Raw genomic sequence first — 15,895 nt, forward strand, 5'->3', positions numbered from 1 at the left:
ATATATAACTTGGGGATATGAGGTGGCACTCCTTCATCTGATTAAAGAATCCATCCTCTGGGCGTGTAAATATTTTGATACCTCTGAAATGCCTTCCATGTTACATTCAACACAGTCAAACAAAATGTTACAAAATTTAGTTTTGAAGTTTAGAAAAAAATTTTAATCATGTGCCATGGTGGCTCACATGCTCACTGTAGCCACATGTAACCTATATGTCCTTAAAACCCCGAACGTATTTTATAGTGTGCCTTCTCAAACGCACCGATGGAACACGCGAGCATTTTCCTCCCCTGGGACTTGTCTGCCATTATCATGTGCACTATTAACTCATTCAGTACCAGCCAATTCTGGACCAAGTCTGAAAAGACATTTAAAAACGTCTTTGGGAGTGAATGAGTTAAGGTTAGAAGAGCTGAGGGAATTTCACAGTCGAAGGAAGTCAGGTTCATCCGGAGAGAGAGCATACTGGTTGGAAGGTTCTTATTCAGTCATTCAAAAGGGTCCTTTTCAACAGGGCCCCTTGATGCAAGATTGACATGCCAGGTGACTGGAGAAAATCGAGCATGTGAAGGAGAATGTCAACAACACTGCTCCCTATGTTTTTTTGCTGCATGTTGTGGGCAAAACAAACTAAAGAAGACAAAAATGGACCAAGGCCCACAGTACAAGGACCAGTATATTAAATCCAAGGCAAACCTTCTGATACATTAGCCTGATTGGGGCTACAAAAAAGGGTGACCCAAAAAGATGCGAACCCATATTTTATTCGATAAAAAATCAATTTTTTAAAGAATGTCTTTTCTGTTGCAGGACGTGAAAGGTGAACCTATGGATGCCATCACAGCAAAAATAAGAGCCATCCCGAAAGAGGAGTGTGTAAAAGTGATTGACAACTTTGTCAGACGAGTACAGGTTTGCTTGCAACGGAATGGTGGACATTTGGAACACATCTTGGGAAAGCCATAAATTGACTAAAAATTGACAGAAATAGCTGAAACTCTGGTGAATGGTCTTCCATAAACTGAATAATGTGTGGTTGTAATTTGAAATAATTAGCTTTTTAATCAAACTCACAATTGAAATCTTCATGGGTACGCATCTTTTTGGGTCACCATGAATAAATAAATCACACTACACCACAGAGATGTACAGGTACGCGTTCAGCTCCAACAGCACAGCTCTCTGTCTCGAGCCTGAAGATGTACAATTTCCTTTTTCAATCGAGAAAAGTCGCAAAACTATAAATATCCTGACAGGGAAGCCTGTAATGTCATTTTCTCTCACATTACTGGGTAAAGAAATATTTACATTTGCATTGCTGAATTTCAGTGCAGAGTATGCTACTGCATTGATGGATTTTTCTGAAAGTGGATGTTCGTATAAAATACCTAGCTCGTGTTCACTCAACTACATTAAGCGGTGCAAAATCATCGTCATGAAGGAATTTGTACGATTACTAAGAAATCCTTTCATTGCTGAAAGTCACATTGATGCTGTATTGTTTTCATTTTTGTTTGAGGATTAAGGGGGAGACAATGACAAGGGCAGGACATCTCCTGTCACATCAGTTGGTAATACACACCACCTCCACAAGGGTGAAGGGTCACTCAATCAACCGCAGAGCACTTTGAGGGGAGATAAACACATCTGACACCAGACACCGGAAAACGTACGCAAAGGCGCTCCGCTCAGCAACCAATGGCTGATAACTGTCAGATGATGTGTGTAATAAAAAACAGAGCATGTTGTATCCCCTCTGGTCCCATCCGTCTTGCGGAGAATAATAAGCTACGTTAATGAGAGGCCTAACAAAGGGAGAAGTCGATACGTTATTCACAGAGCATCTCACACACGCATCTTGCGAAGAAACCCTCAGGTGACGGGTGGCTGGGAGAGGGAGCCCTCCGACACAGCGTGACTCACACAGTGCAATCAATCTCCCCGTGTGCACACGACCGGGACCCAAGGGACGGGGACACAGCACCAGCGTGGTTCCGCATGAATGTCTTCATCAGTGACTGGGTGGGGTGCAGAGTTGGGATGTCTTTTTGAGAAAATGATTCATGGCACCTCTTAGTGCATGGGCAAAAACTTTACTTCAACCATGGAGCTTTTTTTTTTCTTTTTGAGTTTGATGAATTGGCCCTTGCCGGCCCTCTTGACATCCCGCATGCCCCCCTGGAGTGTTGTACTCCAGGGAGGTGTGCTTGCTATTCCCCCATATAAACTGCTTTAGCTCCTCCGGCTCCAGGGAGATTTAAAACGAAGCAGTGTTTATGACACGGCTGTTCCTGATGGCTACGTGTGTGCGCGTGTGGTTCTGTCACACAAAAAAAGATGGACAAGAAAAGGGAAAGATAAATGAGGTACATCGAGTAAGATGGAAAGCATGAAAGAATATGGACCAAAGCCCAAGAAAAGCAACAATTACATCGAAACTTTGTCGCTTGATATGATTGTTTGATTGCCTTATTTTAACGAGACTAACGGGCACTTCATGACCAGCAGGAATGTCTTAATACTTAGGTGCCGACAGTAGAACTGCAAAACCGGTGGGTAGGAGAGGGAAAAGACCAGATGTGTTATTGCTTGTGAGAGGAGATAATGGGGTAGAATGCGGCACGTAGGGAAAACAAATGCCGGCCTAGCAGTGGGAAATAGGGATCGCTGGGTGAAATCTAGATTTCTCCCATTTCCTCTAAGTAATAAAACAATGGCGCTGCATCGCCTCATTAGACAGGTAATCGAGAGTGCAAGAACACTCTCCTCGGCACAGGGTGCTTCTCTCCTTCTCTAACCCGCCCTTGCTGGGCTATTGTCTCTCCTCCTGTTTTCCTGTGGTGTGCGGCCCAGCCCTGCCACCTGCTGAATAAATACTAACCTCGGGAGTAGGTCATAGAACCCTAGCCGAGACCATCTCCCACCACGCGGTACGGAAATACCAATTATCTCCCTAACAATCCTCCTTTTGCAATTATCTTCCCATCTGCATCTCTAGCAGTAAGTGCATGGGCAACGTTTCGCTCACAGTTCCAATTCTCTGACAGTAGAAGTGATGGGGTTGAATATGTGGCGCAGAGAGAGGCAACACATGCGGCATGCTAATTCATTCAGCAATTGGAATGAAAGAAATCTTGTAGCGACCCTCAGGCCGGCGATGTTAAAGAATTTGTATCTGTCAGTTTGTATCACTCTCATATTAGAGGACAATGACAGTCTATTGTACACTTGTTTGCAAACGTTATGTACTGTTGGTTACTGTACCGTATTTATTTTCTCGGTCTGTAAAACATAAAAAAGAAGAGCATTATTTTTAAAAAGTGGTATTTTGTGTGTCACTGGCCTCGAAGTTAACTTATCTAAACTCAATTAATAGCCACTCAAAAGTACGACCACACCAACACATTTATAAAGTAGATCTTGCATGTCTATATTATGGTTGGAACGATTTATGAAAACCATCAGAACCGATCGGTTCAACCATTTCAGTTATTCCGTCGGTCCTTTTATGCAACTCTTTTTTTTCCCCGCAAACCCAAAATGGTTGCGTGACATTACGGAGACATTCATGGTTACGTCAGTGCATCATGAGATATGTGTCATATATTTCCAGGGACGCAGAAGCCAATCGCATTGCAGCGAGACAGAACTAGTCTCGAAGGCTGATTTAGTTATTTTTTCCTGCTCTGGTTAGACTCATAACGATGCTACCGTCAGCACCATAAGCCATCATTACCGAGTCTTTATATAACCAACACAAGATCGCCGGCATATGAAACGGATGTTGGAATTACAACGTCACGTTACAATGCTCATGATTGAGGAGATTTGTTTGTCACAGAAACCTGGTTTAACCCGAGGATATTCGATGTTAGTCAGCCCCCGGCGTAGAAAACTCAGAGGCATATACACAAAATGTAAAAACTCTAACATTGACTTGATTTGGATGTCAATCCCCTCAAATTAAAGTTGATAGTCTGCAGTTCAATCACATGTTGTTCGTTTCATTTGAAATCCAGTCTCATGAGGATTACAGTCAAAAGATTGACAATTGTGTGCGTTCATGTCCGGTGAATGAAGACATGAAGTTAATAGACTTTGTACTTGGTGCATGAGCTGAGCTTATTCACACATAATTATTGTAGAGAGTAAAAGTACACATACAGTATTCATTCCTCTACCCAGATCCGTATTAGATATGTCAGATATGAATTATGACACAATTTGTATGACCCATTTAATAATGTGAGCTTTTTTATTCAGGAGAGTAATGATAATATCAGTGTTTTTTCAACCAATGGATCTAAGGCACACATTTGCGGAAAAAAAACCACACACAAATGTACTTACACGGTGTGAACTTCAGACTTGTATGAATGGCAACCCATGGATGCACAGGTTGGTTGTCCCATTTGACAACCAAGTGAAGAGAATTTATTTGTTCTGCCTGCCACTATATCCCACTGGCATAGAAAGAAAAATAACAATGACAATAAAAATAATAGCTACCGTATTTTCCACACTAAAAGGTGCACTGGATTATGAGGCGCACCTTCAATGAATGGCCTATTTTGGAATTTTATTTCATACATTGGGAGCACCGCATTATAAGACGCAATCTACAATGCATCCACTAGATAGAGCTACGCTCAAGGAAACACCAACAGAACGATCCAATGTCAGTGAAACTTATTTAATAAAGCAGCGACACAGTTCACTTAACCAACAGCAAGTTACAACAGTGACTTGTTCACGTTGACCTCTCTTGCCGCTGCTCTATTTCCGTGTTCAACTGCGTAACCGATCGCCTTAAATTTGAACTCTGCGTTGTCAGCATGTCTCGAGCAAGGAGCCATTTTGGGGTCAAAATATTACAGTGATGACCATACACAAGGCACATCGGATTTTTGGACGCACTGTGAGCTTTTAAGAAAATGGAAGGCTTTTAGGTGCGCCTTTTAGTGCGGAAAATATGGTACATCTATCTATCTATCTATCTATCTATCTATCTATCTATCTATCTATCTATCTATCTATCTATCTATCTATCTATCTATCTATGTACAGTATATATATATGTATATATAGAGGGAGACTGTCAAACACGTTTAGCATTCAGCATTTGTTTTGTTGCAGTCTCTCAGCCTTCACAAATTACAATGTGCTTTTGCTTATAGGATTGCCTTACGAGCCTAATCCACTCAGGGAAAATTACATCGCATGTGTGAAACACCTAATTTGTGTGTGGGATGTGCTTTGCGCCGCACTAACAATCCTCAACTGTTTCAGATCTGGTGACACGGCACGGCCGTGATTCAGTGCCACAGGAGTACGCATTTTGTGGATGAGAACGGCGCCGTGCTGCGAAAGCAGCTGCAACGTGTCACACTGTTTAATATACTTGTAGAATTTTCCTCTTTATTAGACTATGCAAAGGCTCCCGAGATGTGCAGTCAGTGACAAAGGAACAACTTCACTGCTGTCTTTGCCACCAAAAACATGACAGCTGCCATCATGGTGCGCTCACTCTGCATCCCCAAACACATTGTTTTCTAATTGCCCGCCCAACACATCACAAGCTCAGACCTCCACATCCCAGCTGCCATTACCTCCAGAGATGACAGATTTCTTTTAAATAGTGGGGATGCTGTTTGAATACAAAGAAGTGGCATGAGCATGAAGAGTGCTTTTTTTTTGGCGCACAATGGGGGGGAAATGACAAGGAAGCTGACATCAGCTACAGTGGATGATTTGAACACCAAGATGAACTCAGAATTCAACATGAGAGTTCAGGGAAAGAAAAATCCAAAACGGGGAAGACAATGGGACACGCCGAGTTCCTAAGTTGCCAGTCCATATTCTTGCCAGTTTCATGTGCGTACTGTATATAGTCTTCGACAAGGGTAACTGCAATTATAGGACATTGAGAAAATAGTAATGATAGCTATAAATTAATTCATTATTATTATTCATTCATTCATTCATTTTCCGATCCACTTTATCCGCACAAAGTTCGTGGGGGGTGCTGGAGCCTATCCCAGCTGTCTTCGAGCAGTAGGCGGGGGACACCCTGAACCGGTTGCCAGCCAATCGCAGGGCACACAGAGACGAACAACCATCCGCGCTCACACTCACACCTAGGGACAATTTGGAGCGTTCTATCAGCCTGCCATGCATGTTTTTAGAATGTTGGAGGAAACCGGAGTACCCGGAGAAAACCCACGCAGGCCCGGGGAGAACATGCAAACTCCACACAGGAAGGCCAGAGCCGGAATCGAAACCTCCATCTCTGCGCTGTGAGGTCGATGCACTAACCACTGGAACACCGGGCCGCCCCGATAGCAATACAGCAAAACAAAAAAACAAAAAACAACAACAACAAAAAAAAGAGGATCGGCTAAGGGTACTCATGAAAAGTAACCCTTTCATATGTTACATTTTTTTTAATCATCCCATTTTATTTGATGTGTATACTGTATATATATACTGTATATTCAGGTTTTACAATCGGCAACAACTGCTTGACAATTAAAACATCTGTACAAAAGATGGCTACATTTTGGCCCCCTGCAACGGATTAATTACATTTCCAATATTTGTGATGGAGATTTATTAACTGACCATGAAGTGAATGGTCAATGTATTGATGAATGATTCTGAAGCAACCATGGCAATTTATCAACACAACACTGTTGAGACAGAAGTTCATTTCTGTTTGTGAAAAACAAAACACGTTAAATTCACTATTATTTCTTATTTTATCAGTAGTAGCCCATCCCTTGATACAGCCTCCTAGAATTAACTGGAGTTGAATTTAGCAGATCACCTTGTATGTATAGGTTACATACAAACTACATGTTCATCAATTAAACGTTATCAATCAAATTTTATTTATACCTGTATCACACTTTTCTGACAAGATATGTATCTCAAAGTGCTTTAAATGCATTTAAAAACAAATCCTGGGGAGATTATGCAATTTTCTCCTGTGCTGGTGTACCTGTACTGCATGTGACAATATAAGAAAGGAAACAAAATGACACGTGGGGTAATTTTTCCCTCAATTTCTCTCCTCTTGCCCCATGTGCACATTTGCCGGAATTTCTTGTGTAAAGCAACGCAGGTGGAGACAGCACACAGAAACAATCTGCGTGCTCCTCCTGCTCCGCGCTCCATCACTCTGCTGCTTGGGGAGCACTTTTGGCCGATCTACATTGATTGCTATGGGCCATTCACTATCCCCGATGTTGGCTCTTCATTCATCAAAACAGCACCTGCCAGATTCTCGCTCCTGAGAGAATGGTTGTCAGTGATTTATTATTGTTTTTACTCCCTCCATTCTTTGTTTTCCCCTCAACAAATAACCATCAGGTAGGAACACTGACCTGCTTTTCTTTTTCAATATTACATCCAAGCAATCCCTCTAATCATGAAAGGACTGCGGATGTCAGTCTCCGAAGCTGCACCTCACGAGCCGACGGAAAAGCAACACAATATAGTACATCATTCCAAGGATCTCCCACAGCAGCCACGGGTCCTAAAGAAAAATGCAACTTAACCCTCTCAACACTTGCAGTGCATCCGAGCTGACACTTTAAGGACTTGCTTTAAAACCTGAAGGGGGGGGGGGGGTGTACATTGGTGAAAAGACCCAAATCAGGGCTGATGGGGATGATCATTTCTTTTTCCCTTTTCCCGCAGAGAAGAATTATGTGTAACAGTTGTTAATAGAGCTACTTTTCCAGGGGTTATTATTGAATATTTAAAATACAGAATTCCATGGAGTGTTTGCTTTGGATGCGTTCAACTGAATAATACATTAAACACATCTGCCATCACATCATCTCTTGTTAGCTATTGTTTTTGTGTAGACACGTGCGTGACACACACACACACACGCACATTTAGAAATTTTAATTCAGTAATCAGCACAAATTTACATGAGAAAGAAGAAATTAGTTAGGTGCTTTTTGACTCACACGCACAAAAAAATAAAAAACATCTGTAATTTCAACCAGAAGTATTTTGCTACCAGTGAAATCATTACTATCGTGCTGAGCTTCATTTTTTTTTTGTATCATACATTGAAATGACTTGATGTGGTGTCAGACTGAAAAATGCAAACAGCCAAGGCAAAGGCAAAGACTGGTGCCTTTCCTTTCCGGTTGGTAAGCTGTTATGATGGATATTTGAAATAAACATATTCACATCGCTGCTTTATCTTTCTAATTGATATGTTGCCGACTTGATGAGCAATGACTACAATTCAGCAGTTCAGTCAAAACAAACAAAAACGATGACAACAATCGCGGAACTCTCATTGTAATCACTTTGAGAGGCCAACAGCCTGCCAATTTTTTTTGGATTGCGGCAGGGAAAATGAACAGAAAATAATTAAACGGGGCAGAATTAAAGAACGACAGTAATCAATTATTTGGTCCAACCAAATTGCCGAATAACTGTGTATGTCATGTTGCACATGCTCGAAAATCAAGTTATGCCAGCATTTCTCCATGTGCTGTCAATGACAATCCAGCTCTTTGCATTCCTATTTGCTTTGATGTTGATTTGCTATATTCTGCTATCTGCTGCATTGCCAATGAGAATCTGTTCTCAATTTCCTTACCTAGATAAGTAAAGGTTAATGAAACAAAACAAACAAACAAAAAACACATCCCTTTATCAACGTTATTTAGCCGTTTCCTTTTTCTGAGCGTGGGCTAATATTTCACTGTTTAATAAAGCCCCCTCCAAACAATAATAACATACTGAACGTATCTTTTTAAATTGTTAAAAGTTGTCAAATTATACAGTCAGTATAATCAAGCGCGATAGATATGAACATATCTTTATTGTTAAACCTTCTCAAATTATACAGAGAGTATTATCAAGCGCTATAGATATTGACTGTTCTTGTGCCATTAAAATGTTTTAATGTCAATGTTAAGGTTTTTCCAGGGCTTGCTTGCTGATATCTTGCAGAGAGGTAGCCACATCTGTAGTTCAAAAACAGAAAGGCCACGAACAAGATTTTCCTCTATGGTCCACCACCACTCGACATGACCTCTTAACCTCTACCAGCACAACCTCCTTGACAAAGCCCTGCATTCATCCAATCTTGCCTCAATACTCTATAGGTGTCTTCCAGAAAGAGCATTCCATACCCAACCCCTTTATTCTGTATTGATTGGGTGGGCAGGCCTCACCGATCATGGTCTTCAGTGAGACTCAGAGACCATATGAAGCACCGCTCCCTCCATCACAGCGAAAATACAACTTGTCTTTTCCATGAACACTAATTAGTCTTAACATAAGGTTTATTTCCACAATGACTGAACTGGACACAAAATCAAAGTCACATTAGTAACCCTGAAGGGAGATGAACGGTTTAAATGGCGCCGTTATAGCTTGGCACCTGGTGCTACATTCTGTCATTTAAAAGCAGGGCTTATTCCCTAAAATAGCTGAAAACCGGTGTAAATCCCCCCCCCCCACCCACACCTTATACACACACACACACACACACACACACAAGGACATCAAAGAGAAAAGTCGATCATGAAAGCATGAGCCTGCAGAGGATTTGAAGCTTGCGACTCAGTTCGTCCTTATTATAAACCAAGTCGATAGCAGATTATGGTAATATGATATCTAACTGAGGGGAACAGTGACTAATATTTTCCATGTACATGCAGCAACGCTGGCAGTTATTCTGAACCACTGAAGTAGCATCTATGCAATAAGCCTTTCCAGAAAGATGAGACAGTACGTGTGTCCAAAATGAGAAACTACAGGTGTCACTTTATGATTTAGTGGACGCAGAAAGTGAAATCCAAATCAGCGCCAGTCTGGCATCTGAAATGGCAGTGGTGTTTGCCAACTTTAGTTTGAGGATAAATGCACAGACAGCAGATGAATCAAATACTTATACAGAGCTGAAATCGTATCCACTTTTTCTCCATATCAAACAATATGTCCACCAAGGGGTCTAATCACGCTCAACTAAACAAGGTTTGATCTGAAACTGTAAATGTTCATCTGATTTTGTGATGTGTGCATTACAGGTAAGCCCCAAATTAATTTTAACCTGGCAAATGTTTTAGTTTGCTCAATTCATTTTGCTGTGCATATTCAACAATTAATCAAGTAGGGAATTTTATGGGCGGCCCGGTAGTCCAGTGGTTAGCACATCGGCTTCACAGTGCAGAGGTACCGGGTTCAATTCCAGCTCCGGCCTCCCTGTGTGGAGTTTGCATGTTCTCCCCGGGCCTGCGTGGGTTTTCTCCGGGTGCCCCGGTTTCCTCCCACATTCCAAAAACATGCATGGCAGGCTGATTGGACGCTCTAAATTGTCCCTAGGTGCGAGTGTGGGCGTGAATGGTTGTTCGTCTCTGTGTGCCCTGCGATTGGCTGGCAACTGATTCAGGGTGTCCCCGCCTACTGCCCGAAGACGGCTGGGATAGGCTCCAGCACCCCCCGCGACCCTAGTGAGGATCAAGCGGTTCGGAAAATGGATGGATGGATGGAATTTTATGGATTATTTTTAAGTCTACAAGCAAAACAAAAACAAACAAAAAAAACCTAAACATATCAGCACACAAAAATACTACAAAAATAAACTAAACTAAATAATAAAAACATGAATAACACGACATGAACCAAACAAAAGTGGCCAGTGTGCGTGTGGGGGTGATCATCGAAAGGGACGGCTGGTTGACTGAATGAAACCACTCGTCAGAAAAGCAATGAGTCTGACCAACACCAACACAATGAAACCAACAGTTCACTGTGCATCTGTTTTTTTCACATGCCAAAAAAAAGGTTAGTTTTACACCTGCCAGTGTGAACAAAACAGGACTGGTGGAAGACACCACATGCAATGGGTTGGGCAAATGCAAATTGCTTTGATTGCAACACGGCCCCAAACAGACGCCGGCACGGAAAGGAAGTTTCGTCCGTTTTTACGTTGAGTGCATGAGCACCAGTCCCACCGAAATAGACAAAAACGGAGTGTTAAATCGACCACAACGATGGTGGATGTTCATTCATTTTCTAATCCGCTTTTATCTCACAAAGGTCGCGGGGATTGCTGGAGCCTATCCCAGCAGTCTTCAGGCAGTAGGCGGGGGACACCCTGAACCGGTTGCCAGCCAATCTCAGGGCACACAGGGACGAACAACCATCCGCGCTCACACTCACACTGAGGGACAATTTTAGAGTGTTAATCAGCCTGCCATGCATGTTTTTGGAATGTGGGAGGAAACCGGAGTACCCAGAGAAAACCTACACAGGCCCGGGAAGAACATGCAAACTCCACACAGGAAGGCCGGAGCCGGGGATTAAACCCACAACCTCCGCACTGTGAGGTCGACACGCGGACCACTGGACCACCGGGCCGGCCGCTATGGTGGATGTGGATGTTCATAAACGTTAAACTAAATCTTATTTAAAGTGAGCTTATCAATTAGCCTATTGTCTTTATTTTGAACATGTCAGCAAAACAACAAAACTAAAATAAAAATAAGGAAAAAGGACACCATTAAAAAAAAGTTGTAATTTAAAATAAATCAAAGTCAAAGAAGACGCATTTGGTCAGGGCCACCGTAGTCCCACCTACAACTTTTCTTCAGATAAACCATGTGTTTGCCTTAAATGCCCATCGTGGCATACCTGTTTGTCATGCTTAATGTTGAATGTGTTTCTGTGAGAAAACAAGGGAGAGTGAAGCCTGAACAATAGTAAAAATAGCTGAATTTACTTGGTTATTGTTGTGTGTGTGTTTGTGTGTGTGTGTGTGTGTGCGTGCAACAGGGGTGGGGGGATGCTTCTCAAGGAAGTGGCGAGTCATAAGAGCCAGCTGATGAGTATCACCCTCATCCGGAGCGCTATTCATGCCCTGTGCACAAGGGCTCATTGACTCAGTGCTTTTCACGCTCATGCGCCCTGAGAGCCCCCAGGGGCACTTTCCCACTGTGAACTGTCACTCACTCAAAACATCCTACACAAATGTCAGAATGGGCATCCAGATGCAAACACACATGCTCATCTATTTAGGATTACAAAATCGAAACGCAGGAAAAGGCTGCTTTTCTCTCCTGAAACATAACACAAACATGTCTCAATAGCTTTAGACTGCCAGAGATGTCACATTTGCTTTCTGTAACACACTTAGCACTGTCAAGAGTCAAGACCACAGTTACAGACTCAGGTGTAACAGCATAGATTTTTTATATATTTTTAATATTTGATGGCAGTAGACATAGAATTGGAAGCTGAAAGATGTTTTTTGTAGTTCCATGCTGTAGATAAGTAGCTTTCTTAAGACAGTCCAAAGTTTGGTTTGGGGTTTTTTTTTTGGGTTAATTGCTAGTATTTAGGAATTTAACCAACTGTTTCACAAGGGCAGAACTCGTTTTGCTCAGTTTGATATAGTACGAGTTTTGAGAGGCCTCAAAACTTGTCAAGGGTGCAAATCAGTACCGTACACATCCACAACTACCCACTGGAATGACCAAAGTTGGATGTTCTCCGCTTGAATGAGGCTTCAGCCCGATGTCTGTAAAAAGTGCAATCCATCACCCAAGCACTTACTTGTGATGTTAAACATGGTACCTGTGTCAATCTTGCATTAGCTTAGCATTTAGCATTTAGCATTCCTTGGTGAGTAGGATGCTTGTCAGAAATGTAGCTTATTCGCTGCCATGCAAACGATGATTACTGACTTGGGAGCAACTTTGCAATATGTTTAGGTGCACTAGTAGCCAGCCGAAGCAATTGCTAGCAAGCTGCTTCTGTGTAGCTAACACAGAACTTTACTCGACCTAGAACTATCCGTGATACTTCACGTGAGCCCTGCGAAGCTTTTGGTACCATATCAGGGGTTTTTTTCTTCCTCTGACATTTTCTTTTGACAATTGTTTTTGCATTTGATTATCAATTTTGCTATTCAATGTGAGGGACAAGTCGAAATTATGAATGGCAACCCATTTATTTCGACGTTCTGATACATTTCCTTACCAGTTATAAGGGTAACAGAAAGCTAAACCTTATTGCAAAAAAGACGGGCACGAGTCTATCACAAACAGAGACACACAACCATTCACACCATCACTGAGTGGAACTGATCCGAAGCGGCCTGCACAGAAGTCGGGGAAGTGTACCACTACAGCATCAGTGACCTGAGAAAACACAATACGCTAAACACAAAAAGTACCCTTCTGATGGATGTTCTAAGGATAATGCTGACAAGCAGCACGGTCCCGCATAGTCACCCAGCAGTAGAAGCACAAGGCAGATCAGGCTTTAGCATTCTAAACCACTCACAGCTAAATTGAACAATGTGTCCTTGTCAAAAACTTGACTCTAGTCCTAAATACAAACATAATTGTGTTTGATCTGTGATCATTTTTGGGAGTATTCCTCTTACGTTGTGACCTTATTCAAATCCCATTCCATTCTGAGAGTAAAGGTGTGCTTTGGGTGTTTACTTTTAATTACACACCAATGTGCCAGTTTCATGAGCTCTGTATTTGTCATCACCGTGCCCCAGAAAAGTCCACACAGGAAAACCTAAAATGCTTGTTTTCTTCTTGTAAGAACTTTAATTTTGGGGTGCAGTTTTTCACTTTTTTGTTGTTGAATTTCTCAGTGATCCTGCGTTGCAATGTTATGTTGTCACACAGATTACGTAGTTGGCACAGCCATCACCTTCGCAGCTATAGATAAGATTCATTTCAAACCATTTTTTTGTCATTGTCAAGATAGTATCTCTCAAATTGGGGGAAAATATATATATGGAAACAATTGCATGATCATGGTTTCCAAACTGTAAGATTCTAAGCTAAATTAACCTGCTTGATGCATGAAAAGATGCCTTACATGTATAATACTGCAATCACAGTGTGGGACAGAATTTGATACTCTGTCAAAAAGCCTCAGAGACTAACCAATCTTGTCAGAATATAAAGGATGGGTATGTGCAGGGTAGCAAAGAAGAAACAATTTAGTGTGATGTTTCCTTTGTATCTCTGATGCATGCACTTGTTCTCTGACTGGCATTATGACACATATTATCAGCCGCGGGAGAATAGCATCCCCACTGCTCTGATTGGCCTGCTATTATCTTGATAAAAATGGCAAAGGAATAATTCAGCACCATTTCAGACCACAGTCCAAATCTCTCAGGATGTTTTTTTTTCTCTCTACTCAATGAGCAGAGGAAAAGGTTGCTCTATTTCTTCCATTAACATTATATTCTACAGGTGCAGTTTAAAACACTAATCATGCATCCGACATTGTTTTTCCATTTTTTTGGTCCACTTTCGCTTTGACCATGTGAATCTATTTTGGTGTGAGCCTCTTAGTGGATTTCCAAGCATTGTCACATATAAATGTACAGTATACATGCTTGTTCCTCTGCAGAGGTTGGCCTCCCCGGAGCGCAAAAAAAAAAAAAAAAAAAAAAAGCGCACAGCGCAGTAGCGGTAGAGAAAATAAGTCCCCACGCAACAGTTACGAGCCTCTCACTCATAAGGCCTTGATTCCATTTGCTTTACGCACATTGTTTAGAAGGTAAACCACAAACAAGGAGGACCAGAACAACAAGGCATTGATACTCACAGGCATATGTCATGGAAAAACTATTTCCCATCTTGACCATATCGACCTGCGGCACCAGTTTGGGGATGTCCTGGTGGTGTGAAAGGGCGAAGCGAAACACTTCATATTCATGGGACTCGGTGGGGAACAATCCTCCTGTTGAGCACCAAACACAAATCGTTATATCGTGGTAGGGGGGGGGGGGGGGGGGGAAGAGCCACTCCGGGAGAGTGACTCTCCGGGAGTCATTTTAGAAAAAAAAAAAAGGACAAAGGGTTTGCTTTACGAGTGCGCGCGCCATTCTTACCTATATTGATGTTACTTGGGAAACTTGCGCTTGAAGCCAAGCACATCCCCAGTAAACTGGTGTAGAGGATGCTGAAGCTTCGCTGCATATTTCCTTTTGCATTGGCGAAGGGAAAAGAGCCGAAATCCAAACATACATACGTTTCCTCCGCGTATTCAACTTCCAAATGCCTCCCGTTGCCCCAGCACTCTTCCCGCTGCTCGTTAGCGCAACATCATCGTCACCGACGCCGATTTCAAAGAAAGACGACGATGATGATGAAGGTGGTGCTGGTGGTGGTGGTGATGATGGCGATGGCGAGAGGAGGTACCTTCCTCTCTCCTGCTTTCCTGTCCTTGGCTGCTGTTGTAATGATGGAGAATGTCTTCAGCGTTTGGCGCGCTGCAATAAATATATAAATAAATATAAAAAGAAATGTGCACGCCCAGCGGGGGTAGGAAATTGCCCAAAACTGTTTAGTCTTATCGTAAGGACCTCATATTCATCATGCATATATCGTTTCAGCCTACACATTTATTTCACTGTTTTCCTCGGAAAGGAGTTAAAATGCTTTCGTTCAAAATCTCAAACTCGGACTCAGAATTGAAACGCTGTCCACGAATGGCACTCTTGTGCTTTTCAGAGGTTGAGTTAGAATAAAATATTTTCCGTGCTCTTAATAGGGCAAGGAATTAAAGACAATTTCTCAATATTTCAAACAGTGTCCTTTAAGCGGTGTTGTCTCCAAACCTTTATTGAGCCAAGGCACATAGTTTATATTGGCAACATCTCACAGCCTATTGCCAAAAAAAAAAAAAAAAAAAGAATCTGCAAAATGTTTGGTAGAAATGCTAAAATACTGACACTGTGCTTCTTAATTTAAACACAAAGCTATGGAGACGGGGAACAAGAGTCACATTTTTTATCTTCAGTCTATTGAGCTTTTTTGACCTCGGGTGTTCAAAGTGCTGCGCAAACTAGCCTCACATCTTCGAACAAATGACATGG

The 15,895-nt window shown here is 42.1% G+C and overlaps 1 protein-coding gene across 4 annotated transcripts in view; it reads right to left on the reverse strand.

Moving 5' to 3' along the window:
- Positions 1-15,271, reverse strand: part of gria1a (glutamate receptor, ionotropic, AMPA 1a) — a 73,741-nt gene extending 58,470 nt beyond the window's left edge. For all 4 annotated transcript variants that reach the window (XM_086099817.1, XM_086099808.1, XM_086099837.1 and 1 more), the window contains exons 1-2: positions 14,909-15,271; positions 14,623-14,757 (exon numbers count right to left, since the gene is read on the reverse strand). In XM_086099817.1, the coding sequence (XP_085955943.1) occupies positions 14,623-14,757; positions 14,909-14,996 (223 nt within the window). In that variant the 5' untranslated portion in view covers positions 14,997-15,271. The remainder of the gene's footprint in view (positions 1-14,622; positions 14,758-14,908) is intronic.
- Positions 15,272-15,895: the final 624 nt, after the last annotated feature.

This window comes from Hippocampus guttulatus, chromosome 2, assembly GCF_054856545.1.
Source record: "Hippocampus guttulatus isolate MCC_2025c chromosome 2, RoL_Hgut_1.0, whole genome shotgun sequence".
Lineage (NCBI taxonomy): Eukaryota > Metazoa > Chordata > Actinopteri > Syngnathiformes > Syngnathidae > Hippocampus > Hippocampus guttulatus.